The sequence below is a fragment of the Centruroides sculpturatus genome, unplaced genomic scaffold (genome assembly GCF_000671375.1).
Source record: "Centruroides sculpturatus isolate CEXI.00-Female unplaced genomic scaffold, Cexi_2.0 scaffold763, whole genome shotgun sequence".
NCBI classification, from domain to species: Eukaryota; Metazoa; Arthropoda; class Arachnida; order Scorpiones; family Buthidae; genus Centruroides; species Centruroides sculpturatus.
Genome location: NW_019385963.1, coordinates 332075 through 353117, shown reverse-complemented (window position 1 = coordinate 353117; position 21043 = coordinate 332075). Strand labels below are relative to the sequence as shown.

The 21043-nt window shown below is 26.9% G+C and overlaps 1 protein-coding gene across 1 annotated transcript in view; it reads right to left on the bottom strand.

Annotated features, from left to right (window-relative positions):
• Positions 1-21043, bottom strand: part of LOC111612830 — a 115320-nt gene that overhangs the window by 69418 nt on the left and 24859 nt on the right. Inside the window, exons 3-6 of the mRNA XM_023354087.1 lie at positions 15300-15357; positions 5506-5610; positions 4393-4444; positions 3995-4023 (exon numbers count right to left, since the gene is read on the bottom strand). Coding sequence (XP_023209855.1) covers positions 3995-4023; positions 4393-4444; positions 5506-5610; positions 15300-15357 — 244 coding nt within the window. The remainder of the gene's footprint in view (positions 1-3994; positions 4024-4392; positions 4445-5505; positions 5611-15299; positions 15358-21043) is intronic.

Sequence of the window (21043 nt, the reverse complement as noted above, 5' to 3'; positions counted from 1 at the left end):
ATTTATAGAACTGCTCTGTTCTGAAATTTTAAATTTGTTTGCATCATACTTCATTATGGTTTGCAGATAATAAATTTAAATTAGGTTAAGTCAGCAAGGATATGTGCAAAAGACTTTAATAAGATGATGGAAGAGAAGTGCTAAAACACTTGAAATGCATATCATAGAATAAAGTGGTTGTTACATCAAGTCACACATTGCTTTATCATATTCCTAAAAGAACACATTAAAAAAAAGTATAAATTAATCCTTATGAGTAGAAACTGTACTAATAGTAAATTTAAAAAGTTTACTTTTATAACATATTTTCATTAAATTGTTTACTAAATCAGTCTAACATTAAAATTCTAAAATAATGAAAATAATTCTGTTGTCAATATCTTAATAAAAAATAACTTTTTATATTAACAAAAAATAAATATTGGAAAATTAATCAATAATTTAGCAATTATTTTTCAACCATGCAGTGTTATAATTTTATAACTATTTTTCATTTATTAATTCAAACAATCGCTTTATAAATTCAAGGAGTCACCTTCTTTATTTCCAATTATATGTTTTTCAAGACCTTTTTGTCTTATTGTCAAAGTAAACACTTAAGAGATTCAGACAAAGAACAAGCTAAAAAGTTTTAATGACAAATACTGGACTCAAATATCCTGATTTTATTGATAAATGTGCGATGCTGATAACATTAATGTAATAAAAATAATTTTATATAAAGAGTATCCTTATATTATTACTTTCTATGACTATCCTAAACTGAAATATGTATCTTTTGATAGCAAAAAATAAAATAATTTAAAATTATTTATAAAATTACAATTAAAAAAAATAAATACAATAATAAAAAGTGTAAAATAAAAATGGTATATAATAACAAAATTATTATTATTTGGAAAATATAATCAAATTAAAACTTATAAACAATGCAATTCCATCTGATCAGAAAGCATTATAACAATTTATTTAAAAAAAAAACATAATTATCTAAACTTCTTTTAAAAAACAACTTATTATTATAACTTTTTGGATGAATTTTAATAAAAGATAAAATTGTTTTGATAATTATGGTGTTATATTTTAAATTATAATAATTTTCGGAATATAAGTATTAATTGCCAACATGATCATAAATTGAATAAAAAAAAATTATATAAAAGTTTTTATACAGAAAAAATTGATTGTTAATAATATTTAACTTAATTTTAATATTAAGATAAATATTTTGTTTTAAATCCAATAACTGAGTATTTTTTTTTAACTTTCTAAAATGTGTAAAATTATTTTAATAATAAATTTTAAAATGCACATTGTGTATTTTTATATGAGTAATTTTTAATCATATTCAATTACCTGATATGTTGTCCCTTCTTCTTCTGTGACTAGAAAAAAGAGAAAGAATACAAATCAATGCAGTCTGCAGACAACACTCACACTGCTGCTGCATCACCAGATCAATAATTTGAAGGACATATGATGAATGCAGTTATAATGTATGATCACAGAATTAGGGATTTACCTATTACTTAATTATTAATTAAATGTAGTCTTATTAAAATTATATAAATTACTATAGCAGAATTTTTTGTTATATTATTTTAAGCTCTTTACAATTGGACAAATAGCAAAGCTTTGCTGTTATTAATGTAAGTATTTGTACAGTTACGTGATATATGTACAGTATATATCTATTATAATTTTTTTAATATATTAATTTTATAAACTTATAATTTTATTAAAGTAATACTTACTTTTCTTAATTCTCCATTAGCACTATGAAAAGAACTTTGAGTGTAATCAGAACTATTAAAAAAATCTTTATTAATATTCTTATAAAATAATAATAATGCAATAAAAAATATATGCAATAGTTGTGTCCATATTTCTGAGATGTTCAAGTTTTATTATTCTATATTCAATATTATAGTGAAAATATTGAGTATTGTATAATTTTTGGCTTATGTAAATCAGTATCAACATTTATTACACCTATAATATCAACCTTATACACCTATATATATATATATATAATTTTTATACATCTATCAATAACAACATTTATTAACCTATTTTAACATTTCTCTAGATGTATTGTCTTTGAAAAACATTATAAAGTAAAGTTATAATATAACTGCTACTTATTCTCTAATTTTTTTCAATAAAGAATTTTTGCAATAAAATAAAATAAACTTAGAAATTTAAAAATATATATCAAAATCAGTATTAAAAATAGGAATCAAAATTTATACAGATCTTTATAATAATGTTTTGAAATTTCTAATTCAATTTCAGTTACTCTAAATCAGTGCTTCTCAAACTTTTTTTGGATTACCATTGGTTGTGACTGTTAGTAGTAATGTCCCCTGTTTTGTGTACACAAAACAGGGGACATTACTACAGGCACAATATAAATTTTATATTGTGTACACTGTAGTAACTTCTCACAGAGGTGATATTGCCCACTTTCAGAAGCGTGCTCTAGTTAGAGTAAATGAACCTCTAAATTTTCTTCTCCAAATTTCTTGCTAAACTTTAACTACAATCCATCAAGTATTCATTTATATTTTATTGTTTTCATGAACTATTAATGTAAAATGCTAAATTCTCTCCTATTTCTATGCATACTAGGAAACCATTTTATTGAAAAATGCTTTTTCTAGTTCATGGATAACTAACTATATGAATATTAAATTATAGACTTTTAGAATGAGCATGTTTCAGACTTAGAAGATCTAAATAAATTCTTTAGTAGCTAAAGCAATATTTGGAAAATTAAAGAATAATGTATTTTTTATCATATTCATATCAATGATTTCAACAGAAATTAAAATTTAACATTACAAAGAAGGCAAACAATCAGATACCTTATATTAAAATGTGGTTGATGAATAGATGTTGCATTTGGCTTATATTGTATAGCAGATAACTGAGTAACAGGGTGAATGAAAGATGTTTCTTTCCTATTGTGACTGAAAAAGTTTAAATATTTCATTAAATATATTATTTGATCACCACTATTTACATAAAATGCTAGCTTAGATTATACTAAATTTTGTTTTCTTGTTCTACATTAACAAATATAATAATTTAAATCATAATTAAATCAATAAACAACATAATTTTCAATTCCAAGCATATAAATGTAATAACAACATTATAAATAACAAAAAACTTAATATCTACATTCCAATAAGCAAGGACAAAAGGTATGTGAGCATACACTCATACACAGTCCTATTGAGTTGTTTTTATTCTAGAATCTGAGATTAATGGAATTATAGTTTTCTTATAAATGACAGAAATTATCAAATGATCAGTCCGTTTATTTATAACTCTTTAATTCATGGTCTGGCAACTGATTGATTGTGATCAAGACATTGTGAACCATGGTTAAAGTATTATAAATAGAATGAAAATACTAATATCTTGTTCTAAAACATTATAGAACTTGACACTGTCTATGTAAATAAATAAATCACTGTTAATTTCAGGAAGGCAAGTTTTTATTAATTAAAAAAAATGTTTTAAATCAAAATATGACTATCTCATTATTTTAAACCAGTGGTAACCAAACTATGGCTCCTAGGCAAAATCCAGCCTGCAGCACATATTAATCCATCCTGCAAAATATTTGACACATCATTTCTGATAGAAATAGGACTTACAACTTAATATATATAGAATATACAAAATATTTGTAACCCATCTACCTATGACTTCTCGCAATTTGACACAACAATTGAAAAGTTTAACCAACTGTACTAAGCTGTTAAATTGAAGATTTTAAAGGTAAAGATAGTCAGACCAAAAATGTTTCTTTAAATTAATAAAAACTTGGCTTCCTGAAATTAGAAGTGATTTATTTATTAATATCTTGNTAACTGAGTATTTTTTTTTAACTTTCTAAAATGTGTAAAATTATTTTAATAATAAATTTTAAAATGCACATTGTGTATTTTTATATGAGTAATTTTTAATCATATTCAATTACCTGATATGTTGTCCCTTCTTCTTCTGTGACTAGAAAAAAGAGAAAGAATACAAATCAATGCAGTCTGCAGACAACACTCACACTGCTGCTGCATCACCAGATCAATAATTTGAAGGACATATGATGAATGCAGTTATAATGTATGATCACAGAATTAGGGATTTACCTATTACTTAATTATTAATTAAATGTAGTCTTATTAAAATTATATAAATTACTATAGCAGAATTTTTTGTTATATTATTTTAAGCTCTTTACAATTGGACAAATAGCAAAGCTTTGCTGTTATTAATGTAAGTATTTGTACAGTTACGTGATATATGTACAGTATATATCTATTATAATTTTTTTAATATATTAATTTTATAAACTTATAATTTTATTAAAGTAATACTTACTTTTCTTAATTCTCCATTAGCACTATGAAAAGAACTTTGAGTGTAATCAGAACTATTAAAAAAATCTTTATTAATATTCTTATAAAATAATAATAATGCAATAAAAAATATATGCAATAGTTGTGTCCATATTTCTGAGATGTTCAAGTTTTATTATTCTATATTCAATATTATAGTGAAAATATTGAGTATTGTATAATTTTTGGCTTATGTAAATCAGTATCAACATTTATTACACCTATAATATCAACCTTATACACCTATATATATATATATATAATTTTTATACATCTATCAATAACAACATTTATTAACCTATTTTAACATTTCTCTAGATGTATTGTCTTTGAAAAACATTATAAAGTAAAGTTATAATATAACTGCTACTTATTCTCTAATTTTTTTCAATAAAGAATTTTTGCAATAAAATAAAATAAACTTAGAAATTTAAAAATATATATCAAAATCAGTATTAAAAATAGGAATCAAAATTTATACAGATCTTTATAATAATGTTTTGAAATTTCTAATTCAATTTCAGTTACTCTAAATCAGTGCTTCTCAAACTTTTTTTGGATTACCATTGGTTGTGACTGTTAGTAGTAATGTCCCCTGTTTTGTGTACACAAAACAGGGGACATTACTACAGGCACAATATAAATTTTATATTGTGTACACTGTAGTAACTTCTCACAGAGGTGATATTGCCCACTTTCAGAAGCGTGCTCTAGTTAGAGTAAATGAACCTCTAAATTTTCTTCTCCAAATTTCTTGCTAAACTTTAACTACAATCCATCAAGTATTCATTTATATTTTATTGTTTTCATGAACTATTAATGTAAAATGCTAAATTCTCTCCTATTTCTATGCATACTAGGAAACCATTTTATTGAAAAATGCTTTTTCTAGTTCATGGATAACTAACTATATGAATATTAAATTATAGACTTTTAGAATGAGCATGTTTCAGACTTAGAAGATCTAAATAAATTCTTTAGTAGCTAAAGCAATATTTGGAAAATTAAAGAATAATGTATTTTTTATCATATTCATATCAATGATTTCAACAGAAATTAAAATTTAACATTACAAAGAAGGCAAACAATCAGATACCTTATATTAAAATGTGGTTGATGAATAGATGTTGCATTTGGCTTATATTGTATAGCAGATAACTGAGTAACAGGGTGAATGAAAGATGTTTCTTTCCTATTGTGACTGAAAAAGTTTAAATATTTCATTAAATATATTATTTGATCACCACTATTTACATAAAATGCTAGCTTAGATTATACTAAATTTTGTTTTCTTGTTCTACATTAACAAATATAATAATTTAAATCATAATTAAATCAATAAACAACATAATTTTCAATTCCAAGCATATAAATGTAATAACAACATTATAAATAACAAAAAACTTAATATCTACATTCCAATAAGCAAGGACAAAAGGTATGTGAGCATACACTCATACACAGTCCTATTGAGTTGTTTTTATTCTAGAATCTGAGATTAATGGAATTATAGTTTTCTTATAAATGACAGAAATTATCAAATGATCAGTCCGTTTATTTATAACTCTTTAATTCATGGTCTGGCAACTGATTGATTGTGATCAAGACATTGTGAACCATGGTTAAAGTATTATAAATAGAATGAAAATACTAATATCTTGTTCTAAAACATTATAGAACTTGACACTGTCTATGTAAATAAATAAATCACTGTTAATTTCAGGAAGGCAAGTTTTTATTAATTAAAAAAAATGTTTTAAATCAAAATATGACTATCTCATTATTTTAAACCAGTGGTAACCAAACTATGGCTCCTAGGCAAAATCCAGCCTGCAGCACATATTAATCCATCCTGCAAAATATTTGACACATCATTTCTGATAGAAATAGGACTTACAACTTAATATATATAGAATATACAAAATATTTGTAACCCATCTACCTATGACTTCTCGCAATTTGACACAACAATTGAAAAGTTTAACCAACTGTACTAAGCTGTTAAATTGAAGATTTTAAAGGTAAAGATAGTCAGACCAAAAATGTTTCTTTAAATTAATAAAAACTTGGCTTCCTGAAATTAGAAGTGATTTATTTATTAATATCTTGTTCCACTTATTATTACATATTATTATTATTATTATTATTATTATTATACATATTATTATATTATTTAATACATAAAATGAAATAAAAATCTCTGCCAAAAATTAACATTTTCTCAAAGTGATATTCCTTTTATGAAATATAATATAAATGTAAATTGCTATTAAAATAAAAATTAATAAATATTTAAGAAAGTCACTTATTTAGTATATTAACTAATAATTCTATCATTAGCTTTTACTCTGTATATTCTTTCTGATACTTTTATGTCTATCAATTTTAAAATATTATTCCAGTTGTTGATTTTGTTACATATACATTTATACATCAAAATAATAATTACATTCTAAATTATAGTATTTGAAATTGATCAAAGAAATAGTATAATTTAATATAATTTCATTACAAGTTATGTATTCACTAGTTATGTATCAATAGCACTTATAGTATAATCAGGTTTGCTGAGAAAAGTTAATAGACATAAAATACAGTATCTATTCAAACAGCCAATAAACAATACATTGCTACAACCTTTGTAATTTTGCCAAAAATTGAAAATTTTAATAAGTTTAAAACCATATAAATCTGATTCTGTTACCTAAGTATCAGAAAAATTATTTCTATGGTATGCAATAGGTATATACATACAAGAAAGACATCGGCCGTACATGAAGTGTTTAGCCAGCAGAAAAGAGGGTAAGGAAAGGGGAGGGGAAGGAGGAGAGAGATGAGATAGACAGTAGAGAAAGGTAGGATCCCTCTGAACAACGTACATAAGGCTACAGTACCCTCTATGTTTGATATTGGCAAGCAGTTTTTAGGCTGCAAGGCCATAGTCCCCTGAAGGGTCTAAAAGAATACCTGAATGTAGTGAACACAATAATTGAGTGCTGCCACAAATAGCTAAGTGTAGAAGTTAGTGCCAAGTGGCTGTTAGTAGGAAGACTTATATCTACTTAATACTAATAAAACTGAACATGAGTGCAAATCTCAATACTATTAACAGCTAGACAGACAGTGCGAAAAAAATGAACACAACAACAAACTAGACAAGACGAATGGACTGACAGAGACAAACAATACATATATTATATCAGTATATAGTAGGGAAGTACTTCGGTAGGATGCTGAATCTCTGGATGGTAGGATCTGATGTATTGTATCTCTGACATTCTGAGTTCAATGTACACAGAGTCTTCCAAAATGAATGCTACCTTTTTAAATCACTGTAATTATGTTAATTATTATCTATCTTTGATCTTTTTTTAGTAGATTGAGAGAAGTATGTAATGTACAGAAAAACAATCAATAGAGTAACTGTCTGCATTTCATCTCCCACCTGCATTCAAACATCTTGTTGTCTACCATCTCTAGGAAGTGATATTAAAAAAATGGCAACTTTATAATAGAAAATACATTTTGTGTTCTGTAGTTTGCAAAGTCAGAATCACTCATCATTGCACAACATGAGTAGTTTGCTACAGTTGTAGAATTATCAAAAGAGTAAAATTGGATGTGCTATAGTGAGTGAAGAAGAATTTGAGATTAGATGCATGTTGTGTGGCATGAAGTATATACATTGAGAAACTAATGGAAATATGTAAAATTTGAAGTCTTCCAATGTTTTAATGTATATTACAACATTCTCAGATAAAAATTAACATAATTATAATAATTTAAAATACTAACACTCTTTTTGGAAGATTCTGTATTTTAAACAAGAAATTCAAATCAGGAATACTATAGAGAAAATCCTCAGGTAGAACTGACAGGAAAAATATAAATCTATTTTTAATGCTTTTTAATGTTTACATAGTCTTTTCTGGAATAAGAATGTTGCATTAGTCTATATATACAAAGAAAATTAGTTCTTTATTCATTATAAAATAGAATATATATAAATAACTCCATAATATCATAAATCTTTCATTACTTTTCTGCTTAAACTGGAGTCTATAAAACAGAACAACAAAATGACCAATTTTTTGAACTCTTATTTAAACATTGTTCAAATAGGAGTTCATGGGTGTTCTCACTCCTAGTGATGTTAGAACATCACATAGCAAGTTCAGACAGGAAAGCAGGAAATAATGTTGAAAACCAAAGGCAATTATCATGCAGTGGCACTCAGCATTTCTATTTTGGGTATTTTTTATCAATTGACAGAAAAATTTGGGAAATTTCTTGGAGTGACATTTTTTCACTTTGTCACTAGAGTGAGACATTAGGTGCCATCTTGTGATTAAATTAATAATTATAATTTTAATAACTTATTAAATAAATTTAGAACCTTCTGGAATAAAAGAACTGACCTAGGGCAAGCTTGAACCTGTAACCTCTGCTTGCTGTGCAGTGCGCTTGCCTGTTGTGCCACCCAGATCCTGAGTGGCGCAACAGGTACCCAACGTCTTTGCTTCCAGAGATATATTAACTTTAGATATAACCTTGGTTATATCTAAAGTTAATATACCTCTGGAAGCTAATTTTGTCCTTGTCGTTTCTTAATAATCTATAAATATTGGATGCTCTTTTATATATTATCTTTGCGTTTTTGTATTTACCTAATTCCTTCACCACCTTCTTCGTTTGTTCATTGTATGTGAACTTATTGAATGTAGTATTGTTGTTATGGTTTGGATTTGTAGCTTTTTGTTTACCGTAGCTTTTTACAAGGCCTATGATTGTGGACTTTCTGTATCCTAAAGTCTTTGCTAAAGGATTTGCATAAACATGTTTTTTAGAATCTCTTTTTTAATGTTTCACATTCTTTTGGGATACTCATCCTATATATGGACATTGGAAATACTTTTTGATCCACACAAGTTGGATATTAACATGGAATTCAAATTAGGAAACATACAAATGAACGTATATTTGAAACCAACACACGCTCCTTTATACATACCGGCATGGTCAAAAGACCCGTATAAATATAAATTATCTGCATTTAAGGCACTGATCAAAAGGGCCTTCCTGTACTGCACCAATGTACAAGACAGGGATAAAGAAATTAATAGAATTCAACAGATAGCAAGGACTTTAGGATACAGAAAGTCCACAATCATAGGCCTTGTGAAAAGCTACGGTAAACAAAAAGCTACAAATCCAAACCATAACAACAATACTACATTCAATAAGTTCACATACAATGAACAAACGAAGAAGGTAGTGAAGGAATTAGGTAAATACAAAAACGCAAAGATAATATATAAAAGAACACCCAATATTTATAGATTATTAAGAAACGACAAGGACAAAATTAGCTTAGAAGACCAACCGGGTGTGTACAGTATACCCTTTGAGAAACAACAATTAGGTATTGAGAAAGAGTATATAGGAGTAACCAGAAGAAACCTGAAAGTATGAGTAAAGGAGCACAAATATAGTATAAATAAAAAACTGAATAGCACGATATTAGCAAGTATGGCACAGGCAGACGGATCAGTAGTCAAATGGGATGAAGCCAAGATTGTTAGGACAGGCCATTCACCTTTCATCGCAATGGAAATGGAGAAAATAGAGATTTACAGAAGTAAGATGAGGGACAGATGCCTAAATGCAAAAGATGCAAAAGCATTACCAACAGCTTGGAAATATAAAATTGAGAAAAATATGGGTTTTAATAATTCATAAACATTTTCATGATCTGGAGTTTTTAGTATTTCAAACTCAAAGTTGTTATAATTTTTCTTTTTCTTTTCTTTTAGTTTCGTTGTTAAATTGAAACGCGATTTTAGAGTACATTTTATCATATATTTATTTTAATTTACGTTGTTCATGTTATTGTTAAGTTACAAGTTTTTGTTATTACTCTTAACTATTTATTTATACACAAAAGTTGTAATAAGTTCAAATTCAAACAAATTTCGAACGAATGTTTCCATTGGAACGAAAACTGTTAAAGCCTGAAGATGGCCTACACAAATTGGCCGAAAACGTTAGAATAAACAAAAATAACTCGGCAAATACAAATCAGGTGTGTGTGATTTATTATTATAAATAACTATAGGTCTATGCATAACAGCTGATGGCCAATAGTTGCCACCATATTTAATTTTAAGTTATAAAATGATATCTGAGAATGAAGTCTTCCCTGAAGATGTTATTATACAAACACAAAAATAATGAAATGATGACAGCAGAACTGATGACGAATAAGTAAAAGTCATCCGGACTATATGTTCAGGTGCTTTATATAATATATCTATGGTCAATGCAACAAAAGAGTAGACATGAGTCAGCCTGACAGTAGTTTTCAATGCGCTTATTCTTTCAGAGATATTTAACTGAACTGTTAAACATAACTAATGAGAACTATAGTCAGTGCAGTAAAATAAAGAGTAGACTTGAGTCAGCAAGAGCTGGAAGAGTCTATGTCAGACAAAAGGAGATGTGATTAATGTGTGAGTAACATTAGAATTAAGAGGAAGTAACAAAAATTGTAAAAAAATAAAACAATAAAATTATTTATGAGAAAAATAATATAAAGACGTTTTAGAAATGTAAAAAAACAAAACAGAGCTGAAAAAGATTAGATCCACGTGTCAACTCCCAAGGGGATAGCCACATGTCTCCTTCCATCTTTTTCATCTGACATAGACCCTTCCAGCTCAAGCTGGCTAATGTCTACTCTTTCATTGCACATATTATAGTATGTTAGTTATTATTTATGTTTCGTGGATATTTAATTGAACAGTTAAAGAATAAGCTTATTGAAAACTGTTGTGACTTGGTTGATATTCCTATTGGTATGTCTAGCCAGCTTCAACCTCTTAATGTTTCAGTCAAAAAACTATTTAAAGATCATTTGAAGAAAGAATATGAGTCCTGGTTATTATCTAAAAACCTAGAAAGATTAAGAGAATATCTGCATGAAAACTTGCAGAATGGGTATCAGATACCTGGAAGAAATCATCAGGAGTAATAGTAGAGCATTTAATGTAAGAAATGTTTCATCACAGACACATTGGAAGACACAACAGACAAAATTCTATAGGAAGATAATGATAGTGAAAACTCAATCTAAATGTAATTTGGATATTTGGAAAAATAAGTATTTCCAGTATTGCAATACTTAAAAATACAAAAAAATAATCATAAATTTGCAACTTATTTTAAAAAAGTCAGTTTCTAATAGTATGAAGATAAAATGTTGATATGCACAAAATACCTCAGATTCTATAATCAACACTTCTGAAAGAATATTCAACTAATTGTTCTTAAAAAAATTCAACATGTATTTACAACTCAAGCATTACACAGAATAGATAAAATAACTATGGTTGAATACATTTTTCTTCTTTCATGTGCCATGTCTGGTCACCCTGATGTTGGTGATCATCCCAATGCAGGTTAATTTTTGTTTAATTTTGTGCCAAAGTGATTCCTGGGAATTGAGTACCAGAGTGGTTTCCTGTTGCCTTCTCTGGATATTTGGTGTTACTTGGGGAGGAATGCCTTCTGGGAAGTCTTTTTAAGGGTAACTGGCCCTATTCATTCATTACAGACGTAGAGAAACCCAGAAAACTCCACATGGTCAGCCTGTCCTGGTTAGGCATGAACCCATGACTGAACTCCCAATGTTCAGGGAACAGAATTACTTGGCCACTGGTGGCCTGAATACATTCTACATTAATAAATAAAACAAGTTTTGATATACATATCTATCTAATGGCTTAAATTTACACAGCATGTAATTTTCATAAATGTATGAAAATACTATTATATTTTTAATACAATTTAAACTATTTTAAATTAATTTCATTTTACAGAAATTAAAAAAATGTGCTCTTTTACTTATTATTAAACCAGTTTTTTTTTTCAGAACTTCTGGCTAGGAAATGATAATTTTCAGTAATATTTCTCATGTCCCAGTGACATGAAATAAGATAAATGCATTATACAAGTATAACACTTTCTATCAAAATTAGTATCTTCCTAAATTCATCTATTGTGCAATATTATATAACCAGATATTTCATTTAAATAATAATAATAAAGTTTTAAAAATATCAAAATTATATTTATTACAAAGTTTTACTTTTTGCTATTTTATATATTTTATATTCTAGTTTTTAAGTTCTTTGAAGACAAGCATTTTTTCTATAGATCAGTAGATTGTGAACTATACATTAGAAAATGCTATTCTAAATTGTTTTTACTTACTTAAGTTAGTAAAATGTATTTAATAACTGAGAATAAAAAGATGTTTGACAAAATAATGTAAAAGATATATTTTCTTTCATTTTAAACACACATTTTAATAAGACTTGCTTTCTTTATGATACATCTGTTAAATAGTGGTGCACCAAATAGATGTTTGCTAATTATACTAATTGGCTCCTCCATCAATTAATTGGAGTAATTAGCAAATAATCATTTCATTGGAAATCATTACTATTTTTTAAATTAAAAATGATTAAATTAACATTAAAAAATAAATGATATTGAAAGATATGATAACTTTATTAATAATAACAATTCAGGCTAATCATGGCAACACATCCAGTTCCATTAGAAACTATAAGACTTTGTATCTGTGTTTTCAAACTGAAATGTTCTAGTTTGTGTTAATAAATTTTTAAAAATATATATTTTTAAGAAATAAGTTTCAGTCTCATTTGTAGACAATTATCACATCTGACTGATAAATTTTTGGCACCATCTGCCTATTTTTCAAAGAAATATTTTGTTTTTAACAAGTAGATTATTGAATAATAATAATAATAATAATGTTATAACATTATTTTGCTAACTACATTGCACTTGAAAGGATATCTAATGTATGAAAGTAATTATGACACAAGTCAATTAATTTATCAAATAATAAAAGAAAAATGCAACAAACAGAAATACTAGTCAATGCTCAGAATAGCATCAGTATAGGACTGCCAAGAAAGTATATAATCCATATTAATATAAATTGAATTACTTAAAAAAGACTCTATAAAACTAAAATTTTATAAGATATTTTAAAAAATACCTGACAATAATTAGTAAACAATCATATGATTAGTCAAGTAAACCATCCAAATTAATCATTTGTCATTAATTGAATAATTTGATAATTGTTCCACCCTTACTGTGAAGTACCAGTTTTTTAGAATACAATGATAATAATATTTGTATATCAATGACAATGATAATAATTGTATATCAGTATGCATACTATGCATAATATCAATATTATAATGTAGTATACATAATATCAATACAGGTAGGCCTACTACAACGCGGTACCTTTACAATGCGTTTTCGCTCCAACGCAGTTGGAAAAATGCAGTAATTTTCTTACAACGCGATACTTTTACAACGCGGTTTACGGTATTTAGAAACAAATTATCTTTCACATAACAGAAAAATCGCAACGGATCACGTGATGCGAGCCACAGTTCGGTATACAGAACTAAAAGTCTTTGAAAACAGCTGTTTGTCGACGTTGGCGTGTTATTTATTCCCTTGAAAGTTTCAGGGGAAGACCGGTTTCTAGACAGATGTGCATCAGTTACCATAAACACTCAAATATATCACTAAATATATCATTTATACTGTTTCAATAAGTGGGGAAAGAAAAAATGGTTCAAAACACAGTATAAACTTCTATTGGGTGTATATTTTTAACAACATAGTGAAGAAAAGTTATTTTTTGCGATTTTTACTGTCCACAAAACTGATTGAAAAAATTTTAGCCATAACAATGCCGAATGAAAAGAAAGGACCGTCGTTAAAAAGGAAATTTATAACTCTTCAAAGATAGACATTTTGGATCAAATTAAAAATCAAGAGCGGATAGCTGATATTAGTAGGCATTTTAATTTAAATGAGTCGACTATTCGGTCGATTAAGCAATTGGGAGAAAAGATTAGAAATTTGGTCGCATCCGGATCATCTATTCTTGTGAAAAATGTTGCTAGTCCGAGAACACCTATAATGTAAAAAATGGAACAAGTGCTAATATTATGGGTAGAAGATATGAACAAGAAATGGTTGCTTTTAAATAAAACTGCACTTAAACACAAAGCATTAAAAATATTTGATTATTTAAAACAAATGGGACAGTCGTCAGCTGCAGTGGCATAGTGTGGGTGTCAGCCGTCCAGGGCGGAGAAAAATTTCACTGCCCCCTTATTTAGGTATCTCAATTTAAAAGACTAAAATTCAGTTTCGTCACAAAATAAATAATGAACAATTCTGTGCTCATTTCAATTGGTCCGAATCGTAGGTGCAACAAAAATAGGAAATGAAATGGTTCAAATTTTTACAAGATACTATTATTATTATTTATTGTGAAATTTTGCCGTCCCTTAAAAGTGTATCCCCCACTATGCTTCGCCACTGGTCAGCTGATGAAACTAGTGTTAAATTCGTGGCTACCAATGGCTGGTTTGAAAAATTCAAAAAACGCCATTCAAACGCCAAGTTTTTCTCTTTTTAGAACCAAATCCCAGTTTTTGTATTGAGTTGGTGTCTCCTATAACGCGATTTCCCACAACGCGGTATTTTTAAGGAATGTATCTACCACGTTGTAGGAGGCCTACCTGTATTATAAATTTTACTATTGAATGGCAAAACTGGAATTTGTTATAAAAATCTATCCATATACTTTACATTTCCAGCAACACAACAGTTTTAATACCACAACCGAAAATTTTACTGTAAACTATTAAAGCTGTTTTGTTGTTGGAAATCTAAAGTGTGTGGATATATATTATAAATTTTACTATAATTTCAAATAGTAAAATGTTTCAATTAAATAACTAAACCTTTTTAAAAAATATTACTTACTCTATATAATATTCTATTCCTTCTGCATTGACAGATCTTTCCCAACCTGCTGGTAAATCTAAAATATAAAAATATTGTTGTTAAATCACCTATAATTATTTAATAAGTGTTCCAATTATATTCAATATGTTTTCATTTTCTAAACATTAACAATTAACAAAGTTTTCCTACTTTAAACTTCATATAAACTGTTAAACACCTCAGATAACCAAAAAAATCCAGCAAGCAAATATAATTTAATAATTAATGAACATTTTAAACTATTTTCAATGTCATCGTCAGGTTTACATTATATTTAAAAGTAGAGCACAAACAGTAATCTATATTTCATATCTGTTCAAATTTCTAATCTCATTGGACAAGAACTAGAGTGTCAAGGATGATGTGAGAATATTGTACATTTTAGCAAATTTCAAAAAAGGACTTCCATGCATCCAAAACAGTGTCCTTGTCTTTATAATTTATGGCTAATGCCTTCCTATTGGCTTTGAAGATTTTTAACTTCTGAAGATGCTTAAGAAGAGTCCTGTCTCCAGTTGGATATTAAATGCAGGCTTCACAAAGTTCAACCCAAATGTCATTTTTGGAGGCCAGTGCTCTATTATTCTAACCATTTTAAGTCACTCTTGTCTTCTTTGATACAGAGTTTTAACATTCATGTTGTTGCTCTGACATATTCATATTTTAAACCAAATTTGCTGTCTGTTACCATGATGGAATGAAAAAAGACATTTTAGTGATCACAGGTTAGAAATAATAATAATAAGAAAGGATAGACAGCTATACTTAAAGTTTCTAATTTTTAATATGTTTTTTTAATGATGAAAATCTTTTGCTTGACAATGTCATATTTTCTGAAAGTATTCTACTGTGCATATTGTTTTTTAATATTCATATAAATTTTCAAAATTTTATTTATAAAAGCAGAATAATTCTTTAAAGAAACAGTATTCCTAACTTGTAATGGAATGCATAAATTTAATGAAATTTTTTTGATTATCTATGCATATTTAATAATAAAAACAGTTGATGTGAAGAGCTTTTTATACATTTAATTTCAGTTAAAAATAAATATAGACTATTAAAAACTGAACAACTATTCAGAAGTACAGAATTTTCATAACTAAAATAAAAACTATAAACATAAGAAAACCGAAAGTCTTCAATTCTACCATTTAGTTTTTTAAAAACATTTTTAGCTAATTTAACTAGCCATCTTCAGATTTAAACTGCACAAGATTCCAGAACATCAGTTCAAAATAATTTGAACCTAGTATACATTCCATTTAAAATACATTCTATTACAAAAAGCAAGAATTAAAATTAAGTAAACAGTGGCAGTAACATTTACAACCACACTAACAATAACATTAAAAAATAACAAAACATTAAGGTTATAAAAAATAATAACAATGCAATATATAATATTTTAATTTATTTGAAACAACTTAATTTCATTGTCATAGCATACTTTAAAAGTTCTATAACTTTGTTATGAAAACATTTAATAATTAAAATATTTTGATATATAGACTTCAATTTAATGACAGTCTACATTAGGAATTGAGTGTTTATGTTATGAAATACACAAAAATTATTCAATTTAAAAATTCTCTATTTTTTTATTATATGCTTCCAGAATTAAAATGATTTTTTCAGCATTCTACTTAAAGCTTCATCCTTATCAAGCACAGTTATTTTATCTTGATATGATTTTTAAATAATCAGATTTATGTAAACTATCAGTAAATGCAATGCTGAATAAGTAAATCTTTTACTGCTAAATATAATATGACATCATTAAACACGCCGTTTTAATTAGTACAAAATTTGTTCAGAAGCAACAGAAATTAAATTTAAAAATGTTTAGTATTTTCTACTTTTATTAGTTGTTCTAAAGCAGGGGTGTCCAACCTTTTTGTTTCTATGGGCCACATTGCAAGATGCTATGGAGTTTTGGGCCACAAGTATATTATATATACTTGTGGCCCAATCCTTAAATATATTTGTATGTTTCAGGATTAATTTGTCTAGATTATAGTAATAAGTATTAAATCTTTATCAGGAAAAAGGATATTTTAAAAAATTACTTCTACAGACACTTTCAATTTTTACTTAGAAATAGATAAATTCATTTATTATAAAGGAGAGAAACAAAAATTTATTTGAAAAACACAAATTTTTATTTTATTTGGGTCTCTAATTAAAACAAAAATGACAAAACACCATTTTAAAGTGCATTTTTATTTGTCTAATATACTGTATTTATAAATAATATGTAGCCCAAAAAGTAGCCAATGCGCCAAATGATATTTTTTATGCCAAACTAAACAAAGGATAGCCAACTTTGGCGCAAAGTAGCCAAATCATGCAACGCTGGAAGGAATATTAAATAAACTGGAGTTGGGACTCAAAGAATTATAGACCCAAATGCGGGGAAAGGAGAGAAAGAACAAAAGATAAAGAAGTGAGGAAGGTTGGAAAATTAAGGGTCCATATTTGCATAGCAGAAAGTCTATTTAATCTTTCTCACTACTGTTTATCTTTTGTCCTTTCTCCCCTCCCGAATTTGGGTCTATAATCCTTTGAGTCTCAACTTTAGCTTTATTTAGTATTCCTTCCTCATTCACATATTTTCAAGTATTTGAAAATAGTTCCTTTCCACTAAAAAATAAAATATGTATAAAGGTTTATGGCTTTGTGAAACTTCTTTTTTTGAATTTAAGCCGTTGAAATAAATAAATAAAATAAAATGAAAAACTTTGTCGGTTTTGTTTACACGTTTATTGGGCCGCATGCGGCCTGCGGACTGGACACCCGTTCTAAAGTATGGTTTTTTATATTTTTTTGCAATATAAGCTTACATTATCATTGAATAAGTATATGTTAGCCCAAATTGACAAGCTTGGCAATTTTATAATGCTGATTATAATAATTTAGTAATAAAATGAAAGATAATGCACACTGTAAAAACATTTCAATTACACAAAATTATAGTTAAGATTTTATTTTATATACAGCAGATTCAGATAATACTTTGTTCATTGTGATTTCTAGATAATATACGTTTGAAAAAAAAAATTTTTATCTAATGCATGATAAAAACATTACATACCAATAAATTTAAATGACTGGTGATTACATATAAAAAATGATTATAGTTTTATCTTCTATCTTTATTGTTATTTTTGCAAAATAGATTATTTTAGTCTCATCAAGAGGGAATATCATTTATTTATTTCAATATATACAAGAGAAAGGTTTCTACAATCAAATTTATAATATAAAACTATAAATCTATGTAATCATTAATTATAGAAATGCTAATATAAATTTTTAAATTCAAATTATGAATATTCTGATTTGTTTTCATAGGTTTAAAATAAAATATGCCTTAAGATACTTTTTTAATAATAAAAATTTGTTTATAATAATTTTCATATTTTTTAATTAATTAAGGTAAGACATAAATAACTTATATGCTGTCCTAGATACAAATATTTATTATTTACTTCATAGGAGGAGTATTATAACAAATATAATTATATATATTTTAAACAAATTTCAACTATTAATTTAAATTATATTAGAGGTATTGAGTATAAAAGAAAATTTTTGAAGAATATAATCAATAATTTGCTTTGAACTTAATGAGTTATCAAATTAATATTCAGAAAATTATATAAGGAAATTAAAGAAGTATGATATAACTTTACAAGTTTAAACTGACAAAGATTGCATTGTGAAATATCATCACAAAAGAAAAGTAAGTGTTAAATATCCATGCATCATTTGACAGCTGATGTGTCAATGTGTTAAAAGTATCCTTTAGTTAAGTATGGAAGAATTCTGACATAAAATTGGAGTTCTTGAAATAATTAAGAATGCTAAGAGGATGAAAAATGAAGAGAGAAAATAATTTGGTCTGATAAGAGAAATAATAGAGAAAGTCAAGCATACATTTGAAGCTAATTAAAAAGGCAAATAGTTAGACAAAGAAGCACAAAAGAGAAATTAGAATAATGATACTTGGATATGAAGTCAAGATATATACTATAAGGAAATACTTCAGAAAGTAATTAAAATGAAAGGAAACAAATTAATTTCAGATTCTCTTGAAAAATAAAATTTAATAAGAAGTTTATCTTTTGAAGTTTAAGTAGTTAATCAGTAAGAAAAAGTATTTGATTCTTAAAATACATAATGTCTGAAAACAGTCATATAGAAATTGATAAAATTCATTACATTTGTTTGTGAGAGTTCTTTCTATTCCCTTTTATTCTTTTAGTGTCTGATTATTTCCTTCTAATCATGTTCAAAAACACCAACATCTCAGAATAAGATTATTGTTAATTTGCTTTTATTTTATTTTAACTTAAACAGGAACATCTTCCTTTTAATTTCTATTTCTATATTTATGTTACAATTTTAAATTTCTACCTCAAAATTTTACACACTAGAATATGCTGCTTAAAAAACAAAAATAATATAGTATATATATATATATATAGAACTGAGTGTAAGATGGAACCTTGAACATTTTTTCACTTAAATAAATATTCAGCATTCAGCAGTAAACTTGGCTGAGATTTCATTTTTATAGCAGTTAAAAATAATAATGCAAAATTTAGAAAATGTAATTCGAGAATACTATAGCTGCTCATATAACCATTTTTTTATGTTTAGTTAATTTGCTGTCCAAACAGATATTAATAAAATAATGTATCTGTAAAAGCATTAAATGAAAATAATTACAGTATCAGCATTTGCTATTTAAAACATTTAATTTTTAAAAACAAACATATTTTTATTAATTAGTATATAAATGGAAAGATTATTACTAATTTGCAAGCATAAACAAAGATATATTTCAGATTAATTGCAAGTGTGATATATGTGATAGCATTATATATGTATGCTGAATCCAAGAATGTTACTCATTTTGTGAAATACACGGAAATTTGAGAAACTGGGACATCAAGTACTGATTTAATAAATTAAGCAAATTATCTGCCTGTTTTATGAAATAGTCTATTCAAAATTAACCTATTCATAAAATCACCATTTTATATTTTATAACCAGCAGACCCCACCACGCGTTATTGTGGCTTAAAATGTATCTACAGTATTATAAACTAGCAGACTCCGCCACACGTTGTTGTGGCTCAAAATGTATCTATTATAAATTTACAACACTTCCCCGTGGGGGGGGAAATTTTTCGAAAAATTTCTTCTTAGTGTACATTCTGTTGACGTACCCTATTAAAACACAAAAAACCGCATCTAAAATAGTATAAATAGAAGCAGAGTTCTTCACGGTAAGCCTTAATTTTGTCCCTCTCCCCGTGGGGGAATATCGAAAAATCCCTTCTTAGTGTATATTCTGTTGACATACCCTATTAAAACGCAATCAAAAACGCAAAAATCCGCATCTAAAATAGTATAAATAGAAGCAGAGTTCTTTACAGTAAGCCTTAATCCTAACCATCTCCCTTCAGTGGGGGGAATTTCGACACGTATATTATATAAAACACGTGCGTATTTGAATGCAGCGTTGTGTCAAAATTTCAAAGGAATCGGTAGGAACAAACGAACATTACATTTTTATTTATATAGATAGATATAAGATGATCTGCTTTAGTTCATTTTCACAGAAAAGCATAATGCCTCACAGAAAAGCAAACTTAGGGCGTCGTACTCGTAGCACCATCTGTTGGACATAAAAGCCTTAACCTAGATTATAT